Source organism: Rhinoderma darwinii, chromosome 10 (assembly GCF_050947455.1).
Source record: "Rhinoderma darwinii isolate aRhiDar2 chromosome 10, aRhiDar2.hap1, whole genome shotgun sequence".
NCBI lineage: Eukaryota > Metazoa > Chordata > Amphibia > Anura > Rhinodermatidae > Rhinoderma > Rhinoderma darwinii.
Window position 1 is genome coordinate 89,314,268 of NC_134696.1, and position 26,271 is coordinate 89,340,538.

At 43.6% G+C, this 26,271-nt stretch overlaps 1 protein-coding gene across 2 annotated transcripts in view; it reads right to left on the reverse strand.

Annotated features, from left to right (window-relative positions):
* Window positions 1–26,271, reverse strand: part of PRR12 (proline rich 12) — an 88,118-nt gene that overhangs the window by 29,263 nt on the left and 32,584 nt on the right. For both annotated transcript variants that reach the window (XM_075840221.1, XM_075840222.1), the window contains 4 exons: window positions 9,988–10,100; window positions 7,216–7,377; window positions 761–4,377; window positions 36–552 (listed from right to left, as the gene is read on the reverse strand). In XM_075840221.1, the coding sequence (XP_075696336.1) occupies window positions 36–552; window positions 761–4,377; window positions 7,216–7,377; window positions 9,988–10,100 (4,409 nt within the window). The remainder of the gene's footprint in view (window positions 1–35; window positions 553–760; window positions 4,378–7,215; window positions 7,378–9,987; window positions 10,101–26,271) is intronic.

Below are 26,271 nucleotides of genomic sequence, written 5' to 3' on the forward strand. Positions count from 1 at the left end.
TATTTTCTGAACAAAATAATTTAGTATTTACTGACCTGTGTTTTCTGTCTCTTTGCAGGGAGTAGGATCATAGAGAGCAGAGATGGCTGAAGAGATGCTCTTTTGTAGATCTTGGTTTTTGCTTACAGAGTCCTCCTCATCTGAGGAGAAGGAAGGCAGGGTCTCCAAATTTCGCTTAAATTCATCATCCAACCGCTTGCAGGGACTGGTACAACTCATAACCAAACTATCACTCTCCGCTGAGTCTAGAGGCCCGGAAAGCATTTGAGAAGCCATCCCGAATGAAGCCTGCTGGGCAGAAGGTGGTCGGTTCTTTGAGGGGCTGGTGTTCGCTGTGGGCAGCTGCTGCCTCTTTCCTGACTTTAGGAAATCCAAAAAGGAGGCCATGAAGCCTGATTTTATTTCTGGTTGCTTTTCTTCTACCTCTTTGATCTTCTGTTTGATCTTCTCCCGTGTCTGGCTGTTGTCCAAAGCATTCTCCTGGGGAGGAGGAAGCATCTCCGCTTGATCCATCTGCATTGTATCATTCCCTTTTGGCACTTGCAGTTTGATCTGCCCAAAGAGATAAAGGCACACTGTGAGCTTATGAACCTTTTGGGAAATTGATCAACCTTCTTATTAAGCAGCTGCTACTTGAATTGACAAAAAAAAAACAAAACAAAAAACATACATGTCTAGCTAAGGATTTAGATAAAATAGACAATACGAAAAACAATTTTGTGATGGCCATTTATAGTTTGTGGAAAAACAATCCACATACCTTTAGTGGTTTCAGTGGCTCCATTGGCATACTTTCCCTTCCCTCATCGGTTATTCTCCTGCCTCTCCCTCTTCCTCTTCCACGTGGCTTTCTCATACCATCATGCCCTAAAACATGAGACTCTACCAGTGGTCTGATCCTCGGTCTTCCTCTAGGCCTTGGAGGTCCCTCTCTTTTAGGTTTTGTAGGTTTACGGCCCCGTCGCTTTGGCCCATCCATACTCGGTGGGCAGAAGTCAATATCACCCATCGGACTGATGTTAGGCCTAGTGCGACAGCTAGAGATCAGGTCAGGGAGAAGGTCAGGTAATCTCCGACTATTTAATCGGATATCTGCAGGAACATCCTCCTTGTCTTCATCATCTTCAAACTCGTATTCCTGGGCGTAGTTTTTCTTGGGAGGCTGGAAAGAAGGTTCTCTCTTCTTTAGTAAATGGAAAGAGGACGTCTTGAGAAGTTTTTTGGGTTTGGAAGAGCAGAATATGGGTGAGGTTAGGCCGGGTTTTACTTCTGACGATTGCTGGCCATGACTGGATTGAATAAGTCCTAATTGCTCCGTGTTGACAGTAGAGGGTAACTCGTGTTTTACGGATACGGAGTCCAGACCTAGGTGAACATTTTGCTGATTGTCATTATTTTCAGAGGTGCAGTAACCGGAATATCCTTGACTAGACTGCATCATCTCATAGCTGTTTTTCATAGCATCGTTTCGGTCCATGCTCTGAGAACCATCATCGCCCCCACAGCTTGACTTTGGGTACTCGTCATTTCCACAAGGTTGTGGACAGAACATATCTTCCATGCCGGGGAAGAAACTTCGTTCTTCATCCTGCAAAAGGGAATCAGGAAAGCAGATAGAAGTCAAAGGAACAAATCGCTGCTTCGATCCTTGAGGACTAGGGCTGTCAAACTGATCCTTAGGCTCCATCTGAGCTTGAGGCACCTGCTGGGAGGACTCTGGATCTAAACGCAAGGAGTCTCCTCCATCAGGCATGAGATGTTGTTGACCTTGCACAGATCCACCCTGGCCCATGTGTGTTTCTAAGTTCATATCAGGCTCCAGAAAATCCTGAATTTCTTGAGGACGGGATAACCCCTGCATGCCATCATTTTGTACTTCCATGCCTTCAGACTGAAGCGATCCCTGCATCCTCTCCGGCTGCATTTCTGCTTGCATACGCTCAGACTGAAGTTGTGCCTGGAGCTGAGGGGATTGCTGGTCCGTCTGCATCTGGTGGGAGTCCATCAACTGTGCCTCGATTGATTGGGACCGAGAGTGTACTTCCATGGACTGCGAGCGAACGTGAGCCTGCATTTGCTGCGACTGTAAATGCGCCTCCAGAGCCTGGGACTGCAGCTGCATCTGTAGCTGTGGAGATTGTGCTTCAGCTTGGATCCTCTGTGGTTCCATAAGGTGTACATCCATGGGTGTCTGTACTTTTCTCTGGTGCGCCTGCAGTTGACTCTGGGTATGAGTGAGAACGGACTGCAAGAGTTGCGACTGTTGAGTATTCGGCTGGTGGGAAAGAGAAAGCGGCATATCAGGTGAGTTGTCCATCATCATTGGAGTGCCTTGCTGGCTTTGGAGCATGTTGTGAGGCTCCATTGACTGATTGTCAGCCACCATTCTGTGAGCCTGTGATGCATGCTCGGGAGTCTTTTGCATGTACGAATGCGCCGAGTTCAAGTCTTTACTGGAGGTGTCCATGTGTGGTAGGTGATCGACTGACTTTTTGATGTCCTGAGTAAAGGAATCCATGGAACCGGTCTGGTGACTATAATGAACTACAGACGTCACCAAAGATTCTGGCGTTGACCTGTTAGCGTATTCCTTATGTCGATCCGTTTTTTTCTTGTCTTTTAAACTCTGAAGGGATAATTCTAAGCCTTGGTTGTCCAAGTTTGAGTTAGTCCTTATAACACTTTGCAGATGATATCTCTCCTCCGTTTTGCTCATCTCATAGCCCAATGATTTACTAGATCTTTCCTCACATTCCACAAGACTTTCCGAGGAGACTCGAGGGGGACTTTGTGACTGTAACAGGTGCTGGATGAGGAAGTCTTCATCGTCTGTCCTTTCAGTGGAGAGAAGATCCGAATCAGATTTGGGTTTGCTGTAGGAGGGTGTTCTTTCTAGACTGGACTGGGAGTTTTGATAACTTTGCGAGTGGGAAGCCTGCATGTATGATGGTGAAAGCACGGACGTCAAATATTTCTGAGACTGTCCAGGAGAAGCAACACTTTGAGAACGACTTGATGAAGGGGACTGCAGAGGCCGAATGATCTGAGAAGGACTGGAATCGGATAAATTCTGTGCATGACTGACTGAAGAATACCCAATAGATGAGGCATGGCTAGACATGGCTGGGGAATGGCCAGTACTGTAGCTAAGAGAGGGACTAGCAGTTGGTAAACCTTGGGAATGAGCAGTAACATAACTCGGAGCCTGGCTGGCAGACACATGGGACTCTGTTTGGACATTGTAATTTGGAATCTGGCCCACTGATGACAACCCTTGTAAATGCTCCGGGGAGTAGGTTTGATTCTGGCTCACACAGGTCTGCAAGCCTTGAGACTGGCTGCTTGTATAGCTTTGTGATTTGCTCCCACTGGTCAGATCTTGGGCCTGGCTAGACGTAAAGCCTTGTGATTGAGTGACAAGGTTCTGTGACTGAGTTACAGCATAATTTTGTGACTGGGACATAGAAAGAAGATTCTGCGGCTGTCCAGGAGAGTAGGCCTGAGACTGGCTTGCAATAACGGAGCTGGGCTTTGGAGTGGATGAGGAATAGTTGTGTGTCTGTCCCGTGGATGCAATGCTTTGGCACTTTGGAGTGGCGGTAGAGCGAGGAGTCTGCCTAGAAGCTGAATAGCTTTTGGACTTGTTGGAAGAGGACGATGTTGAATAACCCGGGGACTGAATTATTGGTCTGTAGCTTTGAGACTGCTCTTGGCGCGCTTGTGAGTTTTTCTGCTGTGACCCCTCGCTGCTGACCGGTGACTGGTCACCCAGCGGACTGCAGGACAGACTGGAACGATGTTGCATTTGCTGGTAACTACCTCCACAGCTTAGATAATGCTGCAGGGAGTGAGCAGCAGCTGCTGCAGATGGTAACTGGGACTGGGCGCTGGAGGGCCGCTGGTAGTGCTTAATGACGCTGTCCTGTCGGGGCATCGCTCTTTCGATTGAAGAGGCCGGAGAGCTTGAAAACACAGAAGCGTTGTAGAGCTGGGATGTTTGGTCTGAAGGGCCAAGGGAGGAGGAGAGAAGGTTGAATTGGGAAGGAAGGTGTCGTGAAGCCGACTCTTGGGCACTGCGATAGGCTGAGCTCTGAGATTGTAGTCCAGTGCCTAATACAGTGCTGCCAAGTCGGTCAAAGCTGAGGGAAGATGGAACTGAAGACTGGGATGACTTTATATGTAGAAGGGGATCGTGAGGGGAAAGGAGTCCGTTTGAAGTGGGGCTAAACGTGGCATCTTGAAGCGTTAGTGAAGAGGTTACTGGAAAGCTTCTACCACTGAAAGATGCTGGATGCTGATAAGCAGAAAGGGCAGATGATGATGGAAATGTACCGGCTCCCGATATAAAAAGTTCTGCTGGGGCAGGGGAGTGCATGGCTGTAAAACAAGAATAAAAAAAGAAAAATAAGTGTACAATAAAGCAACAAAGAACACGCCACATCTTTTACACCATTACTATATACAAATAAATTTACGTAACTTCCTCTCACCATCCACCGGGGGAATATTCAAAAGCACTAGAGGTAGGGTCATGTTCCAAACTCGTCTCAGCTAAACATGCATTTGATGGTACGACACTGGTAGTACCTTTCTTTCTCCTTTTATTCATTACTGAATATCTGGCACCTGGGTTACATCTATATTACCAATGCTCTGCAACCGGGTCACAACCAGATCAATACTACCTGGAATGTATACCTAAATTGTGGTTGGTCAATTTGTCCGTATTTGCAAATGGTTCTATCAATAGCATGAAAATCTCATAAAACTTGAATATACATGTCACTCAATGTATTCCTATTGACTGTAAAGCGGGTTTTACACTGGGCGATTATCGGGCAGACAAGCGTTCATAGAACACTCGTTGCCGATAATTGCAAACGCTCGATCATCTGCTGGTCGTATCGTTTTAAAAAAGTAAAATATTATCATTGTCGGCAGCAAATCTCCCGGTGTAAACAGGGAGACGCGCTGCCAACATGATAACAACTTATGGGGACGAGCGATCAGAGTAACGACCACTCGTCCCCATCCATAGCTCCGTGTGACAGGAGCAGACGAGCACTGATCAAAAATCGTTGATCGGCGCTTGGTGTAAAAGGGCCTTAATTGTCAAGCATGAGTAGTGCTACAAAAGGCCTGCAAATGACCCCCAGTCTAATGAATCAATGATCATAATATCCAGTGGTACATTTACACTGTGCTCTATGAAAGACAAGTACAGCGTAAATGCGAGGACTTTAAAGGCAGTGGGACGCTTCATCTGATGAAACCTTTAATCTGTTTTATTACCACCTGCTGGATCCTGCAAGCTAAAAATGTAGCAGCTTTCCAAGAACATCTGACCCTCCTGTCCATCCACAGTATGCATACAAGAGTAGTCTAAGAGTTGTACTAAACCCATAGACTGTGGAGAAAAAAAAATGGCTTCTGAAGTCATCCTGGATTAAAGACTATGTACACATTATAAAAAAAATGTTTATATATAAAACAGTGTATCGGTGTGTTTGGTGCAACTATCGAAATACTTTTTATTAAAAATGATTTTTACTTTGAGATACAGCTGTTTTGTATTCTGTATACAGAGCAGCTGTATCTTGTGCAGAGACCTCAGTCAGGTCAGCGGCACTGACGCATTCACTGACAGAGACTTGCAGGACCTGCTGACACGCAGGATCCACCTGTTATCGATCACATCCAATTTATGAACTTAGATGTGATCGATTACAGGAGGATCCTGCGTGTCAGAGACGCACCCAGGACCCGCTGTCACTCAACCAGTCAGTGCCGCTGCCCTGACCGTTACATATTTCAGCACAGGATACAGCTTATCTATATACAGAATACAAAGCAGCTGTGTATCAAAAAGTAAAAATTATTTTCAATAAAAAGTATTTAGAAAGTTGCACCAAACACACTGAGACACGTTTTTATAAAAAATAAAAAAAACCCACAAGAACGATTTCAAAAGCTGTACATAGCCTTTAAAGAGAACCTTTCACCTCCCCATACATGTGCAGCTGAGTGCAATAGGTAATAGTGTAATAGGCAGGGCTGCACAAACCCTGGGGCACTTTAAAAAAAATGTCTACCCTCCTCCGTTATTTAGGTATCGGTGCCGTTATATTTGGCGCCCAATATTTAAATAACCCCCTGAACAGTCAACGGGGCGTGTACTGTCAAGGGGGCGTGTTACTATGGCTGTGACACTGTCCAATCAGATATGGACAGTGTTACATCAAAAGCGAGGAGAGAGAGAGAGAGAGAGAGAGAGTGTGCGCGCCTGCTCTCAATCTTCAGCTTTGAAGATCAGTCTTTTGCCGAACTGGCAAGGGGGTGCGTCACTGCTACGGACAGTAAGCGATCCCCAGCTCTTTTAACACTGTCCCTAGCAGTGACACGCCCCCTTGCCAGTTCGGCAGACAAAGTACAAGACTGATCTTTCACAAGACAGGAAGAGATGAGAGCGCGCATGCGCGCTCTTCTCTCCACAGCTTTTTACACTGTCCGTAGCCAGTTCGGCAGAAAACTGATCTTCAAAGCTGAAGAGTGAGAGAGCGTGTGCGCGCGCACACTCTTTCTACTCGTTTTTGCTGTAACACTGTCCATATCTGATTGGACAGTGTCACAGCCATCGTAACACGCCCCCTTGCCAGTACACACCCTGTTGACTGTTCAGGGGGTCATTTAAATATCGGGCGCCAAATATAACGGCATCGATATCTAAATAACGGAGGGAGGTAGAAAAAAAAATGTAAAGTGCCCCATAGTTTGTGCAGCCCTCCCCATTACATGCTGCACTCAGCTGCACATGTATGGGGAGGTGTAAGGTTCTCTTTAAGAGACATCACCTAGACGTTAATTTGTGTGATAATATACAGCACCCAATTTTAAGAAGCACAGTCACACTGTAAAGAATGGAGAAAAAACAAAGAAGCAGCCTAGGACAATGATAAGACCCAAGGGAGATTTCAGACTAACTCAGGCCATCATTAGACAATGCGCTAAGCAGCACTGACGGGTCAAAGCTATGCCGCAATGCAGCAGGGCCAAAGAGCAGCCAACACCAAAAAAAATCCTAAAATCCTGGGTAAGCACTACCAAAAGGTAGTGACTTACAAACAAATTTTTCAGTTTACAACCATTCGTACCCAAGTTTCTTGACGGTCAGATGCATGTACAACAAAGCCCATTCTATAAAAGTAGAGCGTTTACCTGTCTGCCATGACGGTGTGCGGAACTGAGAGAGAAGGGAGGATGCGGAGGGTCCGGGCTGAGGTGCACGAGACTCCAGAGCAGAGATGAGATTCATCACTGAAGCGTCTGGGTTTCCACTGCTGGCATGATGGAGGCCAGTCTCAAACAACCCCGACAATCCTATCAAGAGAACATATTCAGTTATCAAGCATTATTATATTACTACATAAAATATTTATCATATTAAACACCTCAGTCTTTTCTGCCAAGCTATAGATGAAATGGGCTGATGAATCCGTGTTGTGTTGTTATTATTTCAACCCCTTACAGTCCAAGCATTTTTTTTCCCGTTTTACACATCCCTCCTTGTATCCGCCATAACTTTTTTATTTTTCCGTCAATGGAGTGGTGTGAAGGCTTGTTTTTTTTTTGTTGAGGGGGGAGTTTTCGTTTCTATTGGCACCATTTAAAGTGGGCTTAAAGGGAATGTGTTGCCAGCAAAACATGTTTTTTTTTTTTTTTTCGTTAAACAATTAGTGTGTAGGTGATTAAAGGAACAGTGTCATCACAAATTATTTTTTTATATGTTAAAGATGTTAGTGCTTTATTAAAAACGTTTATATTCATTTGTGTGTTTGTGTTTTACTTTTTCTTATTTTTACACTTTTTCTTCCCTATGGGGGCTGCCATTTTTTGTTCCATTTCTGTCTGTGTCGATTAACGACACATACAGACATGGAATACGGCAGCCACAGTCCCATAGGGACTGCGAACGGCTCCCGTCCCATTGACTTCAGTGTACGGCGTCTGTGTGGGAACTGCGCATGCGCCGCTCCCACACAGTCCAATTCGAAATTGGCGCCGTCCGGCGCCATTTTTCTGTGGACCGGAAGTCGCGGCCGGACAGTAATATTACTACTTCCGGTCGCGGCTTCCGGATTTGTGCACTTGGACCAGCGGCAGCAAACGGAGCGGACGGGCCGGAGGGAGCCGCGGCGGCAGGAGCAGGTAAGAGATTTCAATGTATGTTCGTGTTTGTGTGTGTTTACTACTGTATGTAAACCTACTACACTGTGTGTTAGCTCAAAAAATGGCGACACACAGCGTAGGAGGTTACACCGTTCAAACCCCTCGTTTATCCCGGCACTAGCCAGGATAAAGGAGGGGGGGATGCTGAGAGCTCACTAGAGCGAGGGCTTTTAACCCATTGTTGCAATGCTGCAATTTTGGGAATAGCTCCATCTAGTGACCAAAAATGGGTAGTATTATAAATTAGAATTAATTTATAATATTTCCTGACTATTCCGACTCGTGAAAAAAATAAAAAAAATTTGAACAATGTTTAATCACCCACACACTAAATGTTTAATTTTTTTTAAAAAAACATGTTTTTCTGGCAACACATTCCCTTTAAACATTGTTCTAATTTTTTTTTTTTTCACGAGTCAGGAAATATTATAAATTGGATTCAATTGGATTCTAATTTATAATATTTCCCATTGCTGGTCACTAGATGGAGCCATTCCCAAAATTGCAGCATTGCATGTGGTAAAGCAACCACATTGCTTTATGCTGCAAAATTGGGTAAAAAGCCCTCGCTCTAGTGAGCTCTCAGAATCCCCCCCTCCTTTATCCTGGCTAGTGCCGGGAGAAACGAGGGGATTGAACGGTCTAACCTCCTACACTGTGTCGCCATTTTTTGAGCTAACACACAGTGTAGAAGGTTAACATACAGTAGTAAACACACACTGAAACACAAACATACATAGAAATCACTTACCTGCTCCAGTCGCCGCCGTTCCCTGCGGTCCATCCGCTCCGTCTGCTGCCGCTGCTCCATGTGCACAAGTCCGGAAGCCGCGACCGGAAGTAGTAATCTTACATTTCAAATTGAACTGTGTGGGAGCGGCGAATGCGCCGTTCCCACACAGCGGCGTACATGTTAGTGGATGGAACGGGCCCCGTTCGCAGTCCCTATGGGACTGGAGCTGCCGTATTCCATGTCTGTATGTGTCGTTAATTGACACATACAGAAATGGAAAAAAAAAATGGCAGCCCCCATAGGGAAGAAAAAGTGTAAAAATAAGAAAAAGTAACACACAAACACACAAATTAATCCAAACGTTTTTAATAAAGCACTAACATCTTTAACATATTAAAAAAAAAAATTGTGGTGACACTGTTCCTTTAACAGAGGCAAAGTGAAGGCAGTCCTGGGTGCCTTCATTAAGCCCCTGGGAAGCCATAACAACTATCGGCACCCCACGATCGCGTTGTGGAGGCGTGATGAGCTGTCAGAGGGGGCCGTCCCCTCTCTAAAACCCTCAGATGCTGCAGTTGCGATTGACCACAGCATTTGAGAGGTTAAACGACCAGGAAGAGGCCGATCGCTGTTCCTGTCCGTTAGTGCCGGGTGTCAGCTGTAATACACAGCTGACACCTGCAGCATATGAAGCGAGCTCAGCACGTTCTATACTTCAGGTTTTTATCCTGCTAAAATACAGAGCCCCCGAAAAAAATGCCTGTGTCCTTATGATAACCCTTACCGCGCTTTAGCCTGCTTGAGCCTTGTCAAAGGGACACTGTGTAGATCCAAATCAACACCCACATCAATGCCCACATATACCTGCAATTATGTAGTCATTCATGGGGATTGTGATTTGGATCTAAGAAATATCCCAAGTAGGGTGGTAGCTAATACAGATGAGCAGCCCGCATTGGCACATATAAACACTGATAAAATTAAATCGCAGTAGCACCCATTGAATGGTCCTGATAACTGAACCTTACCTGCTGGGTGGTGGTTGGTGGCGTAGCCCTGGAGGGGGTGAGGTGTTCCATACGCCTGTCTGTGCAAAATATCTGTCTCGGGGTGGGAGCCTCTTGAGCTTCCGTAGACCAAGCTAAAAATGAGAAGAAGAGAGTGGTCATGTTAGTTATGCTGCTTCACACCAGATTGTACAATAGTCACGGATAATATTTGCTGAACCCTTTGGCTTCAATTACTCTTTGCTATAAAAATGTCTGACAAGTGACGCTGATCAAACAGCAGAGTGAAGCTTAACCCCTTAGTGACCAGCCCATTTTAGGCCCTAATGACCACGCTATTTTATTCGTTTTTCTATAGTCGCATTCAAAGAGCTATTAGGAAGCAGATACAGTTGAACCCAATGCTGAAGCAGGGAACAGTTAGCTCCCTGCTTCAGCATTAGTACAAAGGACTCTCCGTGCACATTGTTACATTAAGAGCCTGGGAATCCCTTGCCGTCACTGTTCATATATGGACAGTGACATCAGTGGTTCCTCCGCAGCGAAATCAACTGCTGGAGCGTTGCCGAAGTTCTGGCCAGTAATTCCGCACCTAGAGGGAATCCCTCTTTGCGATACTTGTAAGTTGGGAGGTATGTTACAGTATGGGACAGTACTCCCGCGGGGAGGTAGGGATACCTAGAATCATACATAACTGATGCTAGGAGTACGGCTTCCTGAAATTCGTTCGGGCCAGTAAAAGCTGCCAACATATGATCCATATCTCACAAACCAAACACGGTCGTGTGAATAAGGTCTGATTCAGAGGATCCCAAGCTCCCCACTAACATACACATTGGCTCAACCATTAATGAACTATGGAGGAAGGAGAGGGGCTGCTTAAATTGTTGCTTTTGGATCAATCATAGTTACATAGTTCAAGCAAACTGACTTATTTATGGAGACCAGGGTAAAAAAATAGAAAAATGGGGCAGATGTTTTCTTAGAACTATGCATTGTGCCGTCCCTCGGTTATTCCTCCTGGAAATGTAGGAATAAATTGAGAGAAATTTTGATAAGTAGTATAGATTTACTAAGAGCTTCTGATCTTTAGAAGCACATATTAATGTCATCCTGATTCTTATGGCCAAGCTTTTTAATCAACACTACATAGTTATAGGATGTATTCTATTCTTTTATTCTGTAAAACTCCTTTAATCTGGAATCAATGGGACCTGATAGGTGCTGGATTGTTGTAGATTATTAAATGGTCAAGAAAATTTTCAAGCACTGCCATAGTAGAATTATTTAAAATTATTCCCCCCCCCCCCCTCAAGCCTTTCAAGGAGAAGCGGTCAGCAAATACATACTGGCAGAAAATGACCAAATGTCAAATGACGAAGTGGAAAGAAAATTTGTTCCGATGCTGAAATTAAGTTGATTCATGATGACAGGCCTAATGAATGGATTTTTAAAGGGCACATCCACCTAAAAAAATTATTATATTTATATATATATATTATTACGGTTACTAGAAATGTAGGCGACAACTAATCTGGCCACCACCATTAGCAGGAGGGTCATCACCCAGCTTTCTCATATGCCCTGCTCACATAACTAGATCAATTTGCAATTTAGGAAAAACTGGGTGACTACACCTATGGGAGCGGAGTGTTGGCACTACTGGTAGTCACCCAGATTTCCTAAAAACATACTGTATATAACTAAGAAACATCTGAATGCGACTTATCCTTGCATTTTTTATTTAATAGGGAAATGGATTAAATTCATTTATAATCTTCCTTATATAAAACCACATCCATAATCTGCCAAATAACATCTAACCGCACAGGAAGTGTCATTTGCATACTGAAGACTATGATGGTTGCAGAGCAATTTTGTTCTAGGTACGAGGACTGGTACTGTGTGTGTGATAGTTTATTAAATATGTACATCATGAATCATAATATCTCCCTAAACAGCCTTTGATCTCAATCAGCAGTCAGTGCCTTGACCCAAGTGATTCCGTTTCACTGTGATTCACCCACATACGAAGACCTAGACGCAACCAAACAAGAGCCAGGAGGTGCCAGTCGTCTATGCCAAGAGATTCAAGCTCAGATATTATTAGCGCACTACTGGCTAAAGCTGTAATTACGGTCATGAAGACAAAGAAATATCTAGGACCACACAGCCTTATGCCCCAAAGGCTAATCCAAAATGGCGGTCACACGTCAGTAGCGTCAATCTGATGCAAAGACGAACTTGGTAATATTTGCATCATATTATTAAAATAAATACTACATTTGTGTAAGGCTTGTATAACAGTTAGCTGGTCATACACGGATGACATTTTTTCCCATAAATAACTTGTATAATACAATTGTAGGTATGTGGTGGGCAGGGCCGGCCTTTGGAGTGTGCGACCTGTGCCATCGCACAGGGTGCATGACTCCAGCAGATGGAAGGGGGCGCTGCGCTGGCTCTCTTCCCCTGCTTGTGTTTCTGAAGCTCCTTCTCTGCTTTCGGTGTAACTACTGCTGTAGCAGCCATATCGGCTGCTACAGGGCTCTCGGCATGAGGGGGCCCATGCTGCCTGCTGGGACTGCCCCCCCCCCCCCATGACCGGTGGCGCAGCTAGCAGCCCGCTATAGCTGCTACAGCGGTAGCTACACTACATTCAATAATATCGGTCTCCTTAGGACGCAGATACTATTGAACACTATTGCATAGCCCTGCTCTGCCATTTACTAGGCTACAGGCCATTCACTGGATCCCGCCGGCCTATGCAAGTATACCTACGGTGTTGTAAAGCAGCTCCGGTCGGTGCAGGAACGGAGACTAGGTGAGTATACCATTTTTGTTTTATGTGTTAAGGAGGCACAGTCTACAATGGGGAGGTGGGGGACTGTATGGCACTCTCTACAAGGGGGAGGTGGGGGGCTGTATGGCACGGTCTACAAGGGGGAGGTGGGGTGCTGTATGGCACTGTCTACAAGGGGGAGGTGGGAGGGCTGTATGGCACTATCTGCAGGGGGACACTATCTACAAGGGGGGCTGTGTATGGAACCCAGGAGAGGGCACAATATACTGTGTGGGGCACTTAGGGGGCATTACCTGGATTCACATCAACAAATACAGGGACGTCTCCACAAATACACACAAATTACTGCCACTATTCTAGCCAGATAAGAAGCAGAGGTGTTGATATTGGTTTTGATCCACACAAGGTCTCCATTCAGTTTTGCCACACCAGATAGAAGGGCTTGATGTTTGTTTCCCACTCCCATTTCCCTTGGGACAATTCCATGTTAGACATGATTCACATTGCGTCATTTTTCTTCCTTCTGAAGTGTATGTCGGGAGGAGTCCCGACGTATACCTCTGACAGAAGGTAGTAACGTTTTCATTTTTTGTATAGGCATACAGTGGGATACGTCGCCCAAACTCCACGGGCAGAGCACTACTTGAAGCGCTGTTCCCGGGGAGCCTCTGACGTCACTGTCCATATATGGACAGGGATGTCAGGGGCTTTCAACTACAGAGTCCCTAGCCATAGCTTCACAAGCGCTCTGGCCCGGGGACTGATGTCTTCTTTGGAAAGCCTTTGATGTCACTATCCATATATGTACAGTAACATTAGGGCTTTAAGATGCCAGAATCCACGGCAATGCTCTCCACTCCTACAGGAGCCCGACGTCACTGTCCCTGCTGGGGTACTCCGACCCTGAGGTCGCTCCCCGAGGTATACGTTTAACAGTGGCATCCATCACACATAGGCTCCCATGCTAAAAAACAAATACCGCACAGTATACGTTTGCGGGATCCCTCAGGATGAAATAGCGTAGTCTACTATGTTATTTCATCCTAAAAATAAAAAATAAAAGTATACGGACGTATATACCAGCCCAACGGAGGCCAAAACAATACTCTTTTGGCATCCGTTGTGCTTAGGGAGCTCTATGTACAAGTTTAGCCTGCACGGCAGGAGTTTTCCCGAAATACACACAAAACAAAGGGCCAAACGCAATGTGAATCAGGCCTAAGCTGACAATGGCGTTTCTCTGGAGTCCTGCACAACAGGTTTTTGATGCCTAATAGCAAAGGGATCAACCAGAACGGGGCCACCTCACTCCAAGGGCCCTATAGCAGACGCATGGGCAGCCTCTATGTTACGTACATCCTCTCCCTGGCAATACACCTGACAGAAATCAAAAGTTGACAGGTTGTCATCAGAATCTCTCAGTAGTACAGCCTCAGGCTTTGGGCCTGTAACTTCATTTGATTATATATCAGCACAAAAGTATGATTATTAAAACATGGTTTTCACATTTTAAATGTGGAAGAAAGGGCCTTTTTTATTTTCTTCAGGTAGGTAGTCCATTTAGACATATACTATATCTGGATTTCTACCATGATGGGTGTGATTTTCCATGTTTCCACATATTAAATAATATAATTGTAGCGTTTAATGTAGCATAACGACGAATGGACATTTTAAACAATTTCCAAATCTGTTATAACCAATTGAACAAATTTCGGTGATTTTATTAACACAGACACAATGATAAATGTTAATAATCATCCTTTCCCGTTGCTTTGTTAACATTCATCATTACATACATGGCCGCCTTAGGTACTCGAGTTGAGGTGGGAATTCGACTTTGTATTCCGGGTTGAGTCAGCAGAAGATATGTGTCAAGGCATGTTGCTTCGGTAGTAACTAGAGAAGGGATTAACCACAAAAAAAAAAAAATCTACTGGTCGATAACAGCCAGATATGACTGCGGAGGGCTTCCATTACATTAGCCGATTATCCCGGACAACAACGTGTACAAATGTAACAATGGAGAATCGCTCAGCACAGCTTCATTGCGCTTATAAAAGGTGTAGACCGACTTATTCACATTTACATAACTGCTTTGTTGTCTCAACCGCAAGTATTTATTACAGCAATTCATAAAATAAAAGTGACTGCAGAGGGCAAACACTTTACATGGCCTCACATGAGGAAAATTCTCCTATAAACATGGAGGGGGGAGGTATTTATCTCTTTCTGACACAGGATTTACAATGGTGACAAACCAAAGGGGTGTTACCAAGCTTTGTACGGTCTTTGTGTCAGTCTTCACTAGTTCTGGTATTATATTCATGAAACAGGTGGCTCAGGATGAACAGTGATACATCTTCCTCCTAGACAAGGGGAATGCAGCAGTAGTAGAATTTATTATAAATAAAATGTGATCACCATCCGTAAATCAATGTACTGCGGCTGCAATCTTTCGTCTCCCCTGGAACACAGGATAGGTCATCAGTTTCTGATCAGAGGGAGTCCGACACCCGGACCCCGCACCCGTCAGAAGCAGATGGCTCCGGACACTGCATAGCGGCCATGCTACAGAACGGCAACTCTGCACCTATTCACGTGAATAGGAGCAGATCTGCAGTACTGCAGCTCGGCCGCTATACTGTGACCGGAGCCATCTGCCTCCGCCATGGACGTCCAGTACCCGGACGCAGCCATAGCAGCTGATCGGTGCGGTGTCTGGGTGTCGGACCCCACCGATCATATACTGACGACCTATCCCGTGGTTAAGTCATCAGTAGACTATGCCTGAACAACCCCTTTAAATGAGGGCATCTATAAAGATCTGCTATAAAGCTCGGCCTACTCTCCGTCTTCTCAACCCTTTCCCATGTTGGATTGCCGAATAGAGGGTTATGAGACTCCCGTTCTCCCGATAAACGGTACCCCACCTATAAGACATTTATAACATATCCAATAAACATACCATATGAGCAACATGTGCAGCTGCACAAGGGCCCAGTAGATAAAAGGGGCCCACTGCCACCTTAAAAGCAGCTCCCTACCGTCTATTAGATTGCACGCAAGGGACAGAGCGAATGAATTCCATATTTCACAATTACTGGTGGATTGTTATATAGACATATTGGGCTGCTCTATGTTGAGCTATTAAAGAGCAAGGGGCCCATATAGAGAAAGGGGCCCATAGACCGTTCTTACTGCGGGGCCCTATGCTGTCTGTGGTTGCACTTGTATGGTCGGGAAACCCTTTTGTGTCAGGTGATCCCTCTTGGCTCTTCGGACGGACCGGATACCCCCTTTTATTTTACGAATAGTTACCTCTACACGGGCACTTGCACCCACTAGCTTACTTCTAATAAGACCCTGCTGAAAGGCGTCCGTCCTGGGGGGCAGACTTGCGGCCCCCTCGTCAGAGCACCGCGCCGACGCTCACATAATATTTCTGAGTCTAGACAGGCGGAACGTCTCCGTTTCTTCTACACGGAGAATCATATTTCTGAGTCAGACACGTGCAAGACAACATGAGGTTACGCATTAAATATATATATATACATAAAGCAGCTGTTAATTCACACGAGCGGCACGGTCGCCTCTATTTATAGATCTTCTGGTTTCGAGAAATCATGAAGGGTTATGGTGTTGGATTTCTCCCGTTACGCCCGCCGCGGACATTATTTTTTTATACGCTCAGCATGTCGCTTTTCTGCCTTCACTAGAGCCAACGCAATGTTTACATAATAAGTGAATGTAGAGACAGGGCCTGAGCCGGCCTTTCACACCAAAATAAAACCCTCCAGCAATTTGTCAGAGAGATGAAACGAAGCCTCCCCGGCCCCGGACAATTATTAAAATCAGGAGCGCGGTGTGTGATAATGAGCTGCGATTGTAATAAAAAGCGGAGGGAATACTGGAGCGGGGATTTACTGGCATTTTGTCACTCGTTTCTCAGGTTATATCATCACTCGAGTCCCCACTACAAACACAGACTTCTAGATCATTGGGTAAAATGCCTCATTTACAGAATGAGGGGATCCCGGACCATAAGGAGGGATCCACAAGGGATTTTAATCACCATGGTGGATTTTCCTTAGGATGTTTGAGTGTCGGCAGGATTTTTCCCGCCAAAAAAATAGCTTAGTTTCCCGCCTAATGGAAGGCAGGTGATTGGTCAGGTCGTTTGACCCATGTGACTGCGTTGCAGTGTGAAAAAAAAAAAATGTTTGTTTGCCCAGTAACACGAGGATCATTGGAGAATTTCAAATCCAATGATCGTCATATTCTATCTATATAAGGAGAAGGCCACACGGAGCGGGCCTGACACGCTCGTGACGCGGCCAACAACCGCGCCAGCACAGAGTTCGGCGAGGCTGTCAAATAGCTTGTTAATGGCCGCGCGTAAAATGTCCCTTTAGCTACAAAATCGTCTGCCCATTAATTAATACACCCTTTATGGTCACACGATTTTGCAGGTAAAGGGCCGTTTACCAATAACAGGGTATTTGACAGCCGCGTCAAATATGGTGCTGGCACAGTTGTTGGCCGCATCGCGGCCGTGTCAGGGCCACTGCGTGTGGCCTTAAGCCCCATGCACACGACTATAAAAAATCATCCATAATTGCAAACCGTAATTACGGACCCATTCATTTCTATGGCCAACAGACACCTTCCCGCATATTTACGGGAAGTTGTCTGTGCCGTAGAAACCTTCTGTGAAAAATAGGACATATCCTACATTTTACGGACCATGCTCCCATACTTTATAATGGGAGCACGGCCCTTACCCTTAGGACCCCATTCACACGACTGTAGAATTCATCCGTAATTGCAGTCCGTAATTACGGACCCATTCATTTCTATTGACCACGGACACCTTCCTGTATATTTATGGGAAGGTGTCGAAGCCGTAGAAAGCCACCGCAAGAGATAGGACATGTCCGATCTTTTGCTTTTTACGGACCGTGCCTCCATACTGTGTATGGGAGCACAGGCTGAAAATGCGGGTGGCTGTCCGGGGCCGCCAGCCGTGCCCATAATCGCGGACCGTGATTACGGGCACGGCCATGTGCACGCCTTGCTTAGGCATCATGACCACTTCAGTTATTTTCTTCAGTGTGCTACCCTTTTTTTTTAACGGATAGCACGCGGACACACATTTATTTCTATGGGGCCATGCACACTTCCGTTGTTTTAATGGAACCGTGTGGCCGTTCCGACAAAAATAGGACAGGTCCTACTCCGGTCAGTTTTTGACGGAACAGTTTCAGCCATTTCATTCATATGGTGCGCTGAAACAACGGACTGCACACGGAAGCCATCCACATGCAGTCCTGGTTTCACGGATCTGTCGTTAGCGGCCGTACGACAGGCAACGGAAGTGTGCATGAGGCCTTAGGAAGGTCCTGGGATTTGCAGTGGTCTTTTCCTAATTTTAGGGACTGCATGTGTGACGTTAGTTTTATAGTTAGTTTTGATGGAGTTCAAACATTTATGTTTATTAAGTAGTCCGCGCTTTTGGCCGCACTTTGTTAAATAAAGATGTCCATGGCCGATTCATCTTCCACTATTTATGTATCCACTCGTCTTATTGATTAAGGTATCGTTGTTTTGTTTTTTTCAGTAGGGTCAGTGTGATTTATAATCCCATGGTATGGACAGCCTGAAAATTGCTTGCGGCAACATTTTCTCAAGAATTACTGCAGTGCTAAAGATCCAAATGACACAAGATATATCGTAAAATGCTGATAATCCGGTATCATATGACTTAGCGGATATCATGTGCCATTTTATCATAAAAAGCCAAACTATTAAAAGAGCATGTAGTTACAGAGTGGGCATCAATGTGTTAGTGCCAGGGTTACCGTGCCCACATGTCAGCAGCATGCCTGCACCGACGCCACTGGGGAAACAATCATGAAAGCTACAGAAGGAAGGACGCGGCAGGAACGGCCCTTGTGGAAGGAAGAAAACGGCCAGTGGCGGACTATCAGATAAATTCCTGCTAATCCGGCATTGAGACTATTTTTGTTCCGTACTGGATTAGCAGCATTGCTGGATTATCAGGTTTTTATTATATGATGGAATTACATAAAACAGCTGAAAGAGAGAGATATGAATCTCCCACAACTTCCCTGCTTTACTACTGGAAAAACTCCCTCTCGTTTATAATAAGCATCTATTGGGGAATTACTAGTCATGCAATTGTCTATTAAGAGGTTTCCACATTTATCAAATATTTCACATATAAGACATTTTAAACACTAAGTGTAGTACTTGATTTTAGCACTTGATTTTTCACATAAAGTTGGCCACAAGGTGGCTCTACCCTATAAGTAATGTAGAAATTCAGAGACTGAGAATAACAGGGGTTGTATGAGATTTGCAGGTGTTTTTTTTTTTCTTTTTCATCTCACGTCGTCTTTACATTCTCATGGCCAAGTTAGAAATGTTGTATTGTACCCCATTAAAAAGAAGAGGGTGCAAATGATGGTAAATAAATCAGGCATACCAGTGTAAGGCCTTGTTCACATCTGCGTTAGAGGCTCCGTTAGAGGTCTCCGTCTCAGATCTGTCTGAAAATACCGGAAACAATAGCGCAGCATTCTGCGCTATTGTCTCCAGTAATACCACGGACACCCCAATGGCCCCCATTAAAGAGAATGTGTCCCGACGGCCGCCGGTATCCGTCATGCAGCTGAACCGGCGCTTCCAGTTTTTCCTTTCTGCTCAGCTGACGGTGCAAAACAACGTAAAGCCGAATGCAGGTGTGAACCCAGTCTAACCATTTATACAATGAAGCCTTCTATTACAAAATGTTATTCAGCCTCCAGCTAATTAGAAAATCGGCTGGCTCTACCACCAATTCCCCAGCTATACATTCACTGCAAAAATCGCATTTCAGGATCAATATAATTAAAATAAAATAGCAATCAAAACGCGTGACAAGCAGAAAAATGGAGCATAAACTTTACCTGCGTATGATATAGTATAAAATATATATTAACCATACAGATGTAGCAGAGCCGAATTTGTTATGTAATTATGTATAGCAGACCTATAGGAAGCCATAGGTAACACTAAAATATGACCTGTTGTGTTACATGACAAACTCAGCTCAGCTACATCTGTAAATCCATAAAGGCCAGCTCCCATTCATAAATATCCAAGTTTCGTAACTACAGCTATAAGCAACAGCACCACCTGGTGGAAGAATCATAAAAATGCACTTGACAGGTTATACTAGGCAAAAATTAACTATTTAAGCGTGTGCTGTGAGCGGTGCTTCACCTGGTTATTAATAATGCAAATCCGGTTATATCTTCCAATAAATTCTGATTCATAGATTTCCCTTCAGAGAAGTGAATCTGACAATTTACTACATGTTACAATAGGTTTACTGGTTTGTGTTACAACTTGCAATAAAAATATTAAAAATAAATACTAATCAATGGTGAAATCATTATGTGTTGGATGTAAAGAACGGTAAATGGACCCGAGAAACCTACAGGATTTTTACCGTGTCTTGGGCTGAGCAATAAATACTTTATATTGCTAATAATACCCATCAATGAAAAGAACACGGACATTGATGTAATTGGAAATTCGATGAATTGAAGGACTTCCCGCGGATTAATCACTCAAATAGATTTTGTTTAAAAAAATAAAAAATCTGATTAAGGGCTCGTCCACACGTAGCGGAATTGCTGCGTATTTTCCGTCCAGAATTGCGGATGAATGATACGCAGCTGAATACAGTAGCAGCAAAGTGGGTGAGATTTAACAAAATGTACTTGCAGAAATTTACCTGCGGTGCGTATTTTTTGTATCGCAGCACGTGCTGCGGAAAGCGGACTGAATTGCTGCGTTTTTCAGGAGACGTCACCAACTCCCAGCATTGAGGAAAACGCAGCAAAATACGCACCATTTTCTACAGTAAAAACCGCAGGAAATGGTGCAGTTTTTCCGCAGCGGAATTACTGCTGGTTTCTGCAGCATTCCGTTACGTGTGAACAAGCCCTAAGGCAGAGTTCACATGGGGCGGATACGCTGCGTAAAAGTGTGCAGTAAAATGTGGTGCAGTTTTTCGCCCGGAATGTCTGCTGCAGAAAACGGCAGCACTTGGCCTCCTGGGATGACGTTTCACATGGGATGAAACATCATTCCAGGGGGCCGGCCTGGAGGAAGAAACAGTCTCCTGGGTAAGTATTAGGGTATGTTCACACGGCCTATTTACGGACGTAATTCTGGCGTTTTTGCCCCGAATTACGTCCGAAAATAGCGCCTCAATAGCGTTGACAAACATCTGCCCATTGAAAGTAATGGGCTGACGTTTGTCTGTTCACACGAGGCGTATATTTACGCGCCGCTATCAAATGACGGCGCGTAAATAGACGCCCGCATCAAAGAAGTGACCTGTCACTTCTTGGGGCGTAATTGGAGCCGTTATTCATTGACTCCAATGAAAAGCAGCGCCAATTACGTCCGTAATGGACGCGGCGTTCAAGCGCCTGCACATGCCGTTACGGCTGAAATTACGGGGATGTTTTCAGGCGGAAACATCCCCGTAATTTCAGCCGTTACGGACGCGGTCGTGTGAACATACCCTTAAGGTATGTTCACACGCAGTGGTTTCAGACATAATTCGGGCGTTTTACGCCTCGAATTACGCCTGAAAAAATGCCCCTAATACGCCTACAAACATCTGCCCATTGCCTGCAATGGGAATTACGATGTTCTGTTCCCACGAGCCTTTATTTTACGCTTCACTGTCCGTAAAAAGAAGTAGCATGTCACTTCTTGAGGCGTTTTTTGGAGCGGATTTTCCATTGAACGCTATGAAAAACGCCTCAAAAAACGTCTGAAAAGAAGCTCCAAATTTCATTCTCAGCTTCAAAAACGCCTAAAAATCAGAGGCTGTTTTCTCTGAAATCCGCTCCGTATTTTTTAGACGTTTTTTGTTAAGGCTGGGTTCACACGACCTATTTTCAGACGTAAACGAGGCGTTTACAGCTGTCAAACGACGACGCGTAAAAATACAGCCTCGTCAAAAGAAGTGCAGGACACTTATATACATTATATGCAGGACACTTATATACATTATATGCGGGACACTTATATACATTATATGCGGGACACTTATATACATTATATGCGGGACACTTATATACATTATATGCGGGACACTTATATACATTATATGCGGGACACTTATATACATTATATGCGGGACACTTATATACATTATATGCGGGACACTTATATACATTATATGCAGGGCACTTATATACATTATATGCAGGGCACTTATATACATTATATGCAGTACACTTATATACATTATATGCGGGACACTTCTATACATTATATGCGGGACACTTCTATACATTATATGCGGGACACTTCTATACATTATATGCGGGACACTTATATACATTATATGCGGGACACTTCTATACATTATATGCGGGACACTTATATACATTATATGCGGGACACTTATATACATTATATGCGGGACACTTATATACATTATATGCGGGACACTTATATACATTGTATGCGGGACACTTATATACATTGTATGCGGGACACTTATATACATTATATGCGGGACACTTATATACATTATATGCGGGACACTTATATACATTATATGCGGGACACTTATATACATTATATGCGGGACACTTATATACATTATATGCAGGACACTTATATACATTATATGCGGGACACTTATATACATTATATTCGGGACACTTATATACATTATATGCGGGACACTTATATACATTATATGCGGGACACTTATATACATTATATGCGGGACACTTATATACATTATATGCGGGACACTTATATACATTATATGCAGGACACATATACATTATATGCAGGACACTTATATACATTATATGCAGGACACGTATACATTATATGCAGGACACTTATATACATTATATGCAGGACACTTATATACATTATATGCAGGACACTTATATACATTATATGCAGGACACTTATATACATTATATGCAGGACACTTATATACATTATATGCAGGACACTTATATACATTATATGCGGGACACTTATATACATTATATGCGGGACACTTATATACATTATATGCAGGACACTTATATACATTATATGCAGGACACTTATATACATTATATGCAGGACACTTATATACATTATATGCGGGACACTTCTATACATTATATGCGGGACACTTATATACATTATATGCGGGACACTTATATACATTATATGCGGGTCACTTATATACATTATATGCGGGACACTTATATACATTATATGCGGGACACTTATATACATTATATGCGGGACACTTATATACATTATATGCGGGACACTTATATACATTATATGCGGGACACTTATATACATTATATGCGGGACACTTATAAACATTATATGCAGGACACTTATATACATTATATGCAGGACACTTCTATACATTATATGCGGGACACTTCTATACATTACATGCGGGACACTTATATACATTATATGCAGGACACTTATATACATTATATGCAGGACACTTATATACATTATATGCGGGACACTTATATACATTATATGCGGGACACTTATATACATTATATGCAGGACACTTATATACATTATATGCGGGACACTTATATACATTATATGCGGGACACTTATATACATTATATGCGGGACACTTCTATACATTATATGCGGGACACTTATATACATTATATGCGGGACACTTATATACATTATATGCAGGGCACTTATATACATTATATGCAGGGCACTTATATACATTATATGCAGTACACTTATATACATTATATGCGGGACACTTCTATACATTATATGCGGGACACTTCTATACATTATATGCGGGACACTTCTATACATTATATGCGGGACACTTATATACATTATATGCGGGACACTTCTATACATTATATGCGGGACACTTATATACATTATATGCGGGACACTTATATACATTATATGCGGGACACTTATATACATTATATGCGGGACACTTATATACATTATATGCGGGACACTTATATACATTGTATGCGGGACACTTATATACATTGTATGCGGGACACTTATATACATTATATGCGGGACACTTATATACATTATATGCGGGACACTTATATACATTATATGCGGGACACTTATATACATTATATGCGGGACACTTATATACATTATATGCAGGACACTTATATACATTATATGCGGGACACTTATATACATTATATTCGGGACACTTATATACATTATATGCGGGACACTTATATACATTATATGCGGGACACTTATATACATTATATGCGGGACACTTATATACATTATATGCGGGACACTTATATACATTATATGCAGGACACATATACATTATATGCAGGACACTTATATACATTATATGCAGGACACGTATACATTATATGCAGGACACTTATATACATTATATGCAGGACACTTATATACATTATATGCAGGACACTTATATACATTATATGCAGGACACTTATATACATTATATGCAGGACACTTATATACATTATATGCAGGACACTTATATACATTATATGCGGGACACTTATATACATTATATGCGGGACACTTATATACATTATATGCAGGACACTTATATACATTATATGCAGGACACTTATATACATTATATGCAGGACACTTATATACATTATATGCGGGACACTTCTATACATTATATGCGGGACACTTATATACATTATATGCGGGACACTTATATACATTATATGCGGGTCACTTATATACATTATATGCGGGACACTTATATACATTATATGCGGGACACTTATATACATTATATGCGGGACACTTATATACATTATATGCGGGACACTTATATACATTATATGCGGGACACTTATATACATTATATGCGGGACACTTATAAACATTATATGCAGGACACTTATATACATTATATGCAGGACACTTCTATACATTATATGCGGGACACTTCTATACATTACATGCAGGACACTTATATACATTATATGCGGGACACTTATATACATTATATGCAGGACACTTATATACATTATATGCAGGACACTTATATACATTATATGCGGGACACTTATATACATTATATGCGGGACACTTATATACATTATATGCAGGACACTTATATACATTATATGCGGGACACTTATATACATTATATGCGGGACACTTCTATACATTATATGCGGGACACTTATATACATTATATGCAGGACACTTATATACATTATATGCAGGACACTTATATACATTATATGCAGGACGCTTCTTTGAAAAGTAATTTGAGCCGTTCTTCATTGAAGTCAATAAACAGCAGCTCAAGATTACGGGCGTTACAGAAGCCTCGCAAAATGCGAGGAGGAGCTTTTACGTCTCCTGAAAACAGTCTGTCTTTTCAGACGTAAAAGCCTCTCATCGTGTGCACATACCCTAAGGTTTAAAAAAAATCTGAGTTGCATATTTTGTAGCGGAATCGCTCCGAATCCACCGCAAAAAGCCCAATAACTGCTATTTGCTGCGGGTTTTACCTCCCCATTGGAAAACCCACAACAAATAATCAGCATTTCCGCAAATACAATTGACATGCTGCGGAATAAAACTGCATCGCAGGTCAATTTCTGAGCGTTTTATTCCCGCTCAGTATTTACGCAGCGTGTGGGTGAGATTTGTTTGATCTCATCCACTTTACTACTACTGTATTTGGTGCCGATTTTCCACAACTAAACCGCAGTATTTACGCAGCGTGTGAATTGACCTTAATAGTGTAGGCTGAAATGTGCTCTCTCTGCCTTCCATTGATTTCAATGAGAGGGAAGACAGAACCGCGGGAAGTAAGAGCACTTCACTTTTTTTCCCCGCAAGCGAGAAAAAAAACGCCGCCTCCCATTCGCTGAGTAAGGGGTGTGCAGCAATTTTGTATAATGGGCCCATGATCAATTAAAAAAAATGCTGAGAGAAAATTAAAAAAGGGAGACGAAGATGGCCACTGCATTGGAATGAGGTCCTTGGTAAGAAACGGTGGGGGCTAGGAGTGGACAGGTTAGGTGAGAATTATCCAAAGTAGTGCTATAGAAAAGTGAAGTAGCTGCCCATAGCAACCAATCAGAGTCAAGCTCTCACTCATCAGACCCCCAGCTCTCACTCATCAGACCCCCAGCTCTCACCCATCAGACCCCCAGCTCTCACCCATCAGACCCCCAGCTCTCACCCATCAGACCCCCAGCTCTCACCCATCAGACCCCCAGCTCTCACCCATCAGACCCCCAGCTCTCACCCATCAGACCCCCAGCTCTCACCCATCAGACCCCCAGCTCTCACCCATCAGACCCCCAGCTCTCACCCATCAGACCCCCAGCTCTCACCCATCAGACCCCCAGCTCTCACCCATCAGACCCCCAGCTCTCACCCATCAGACCCCCAGCTCT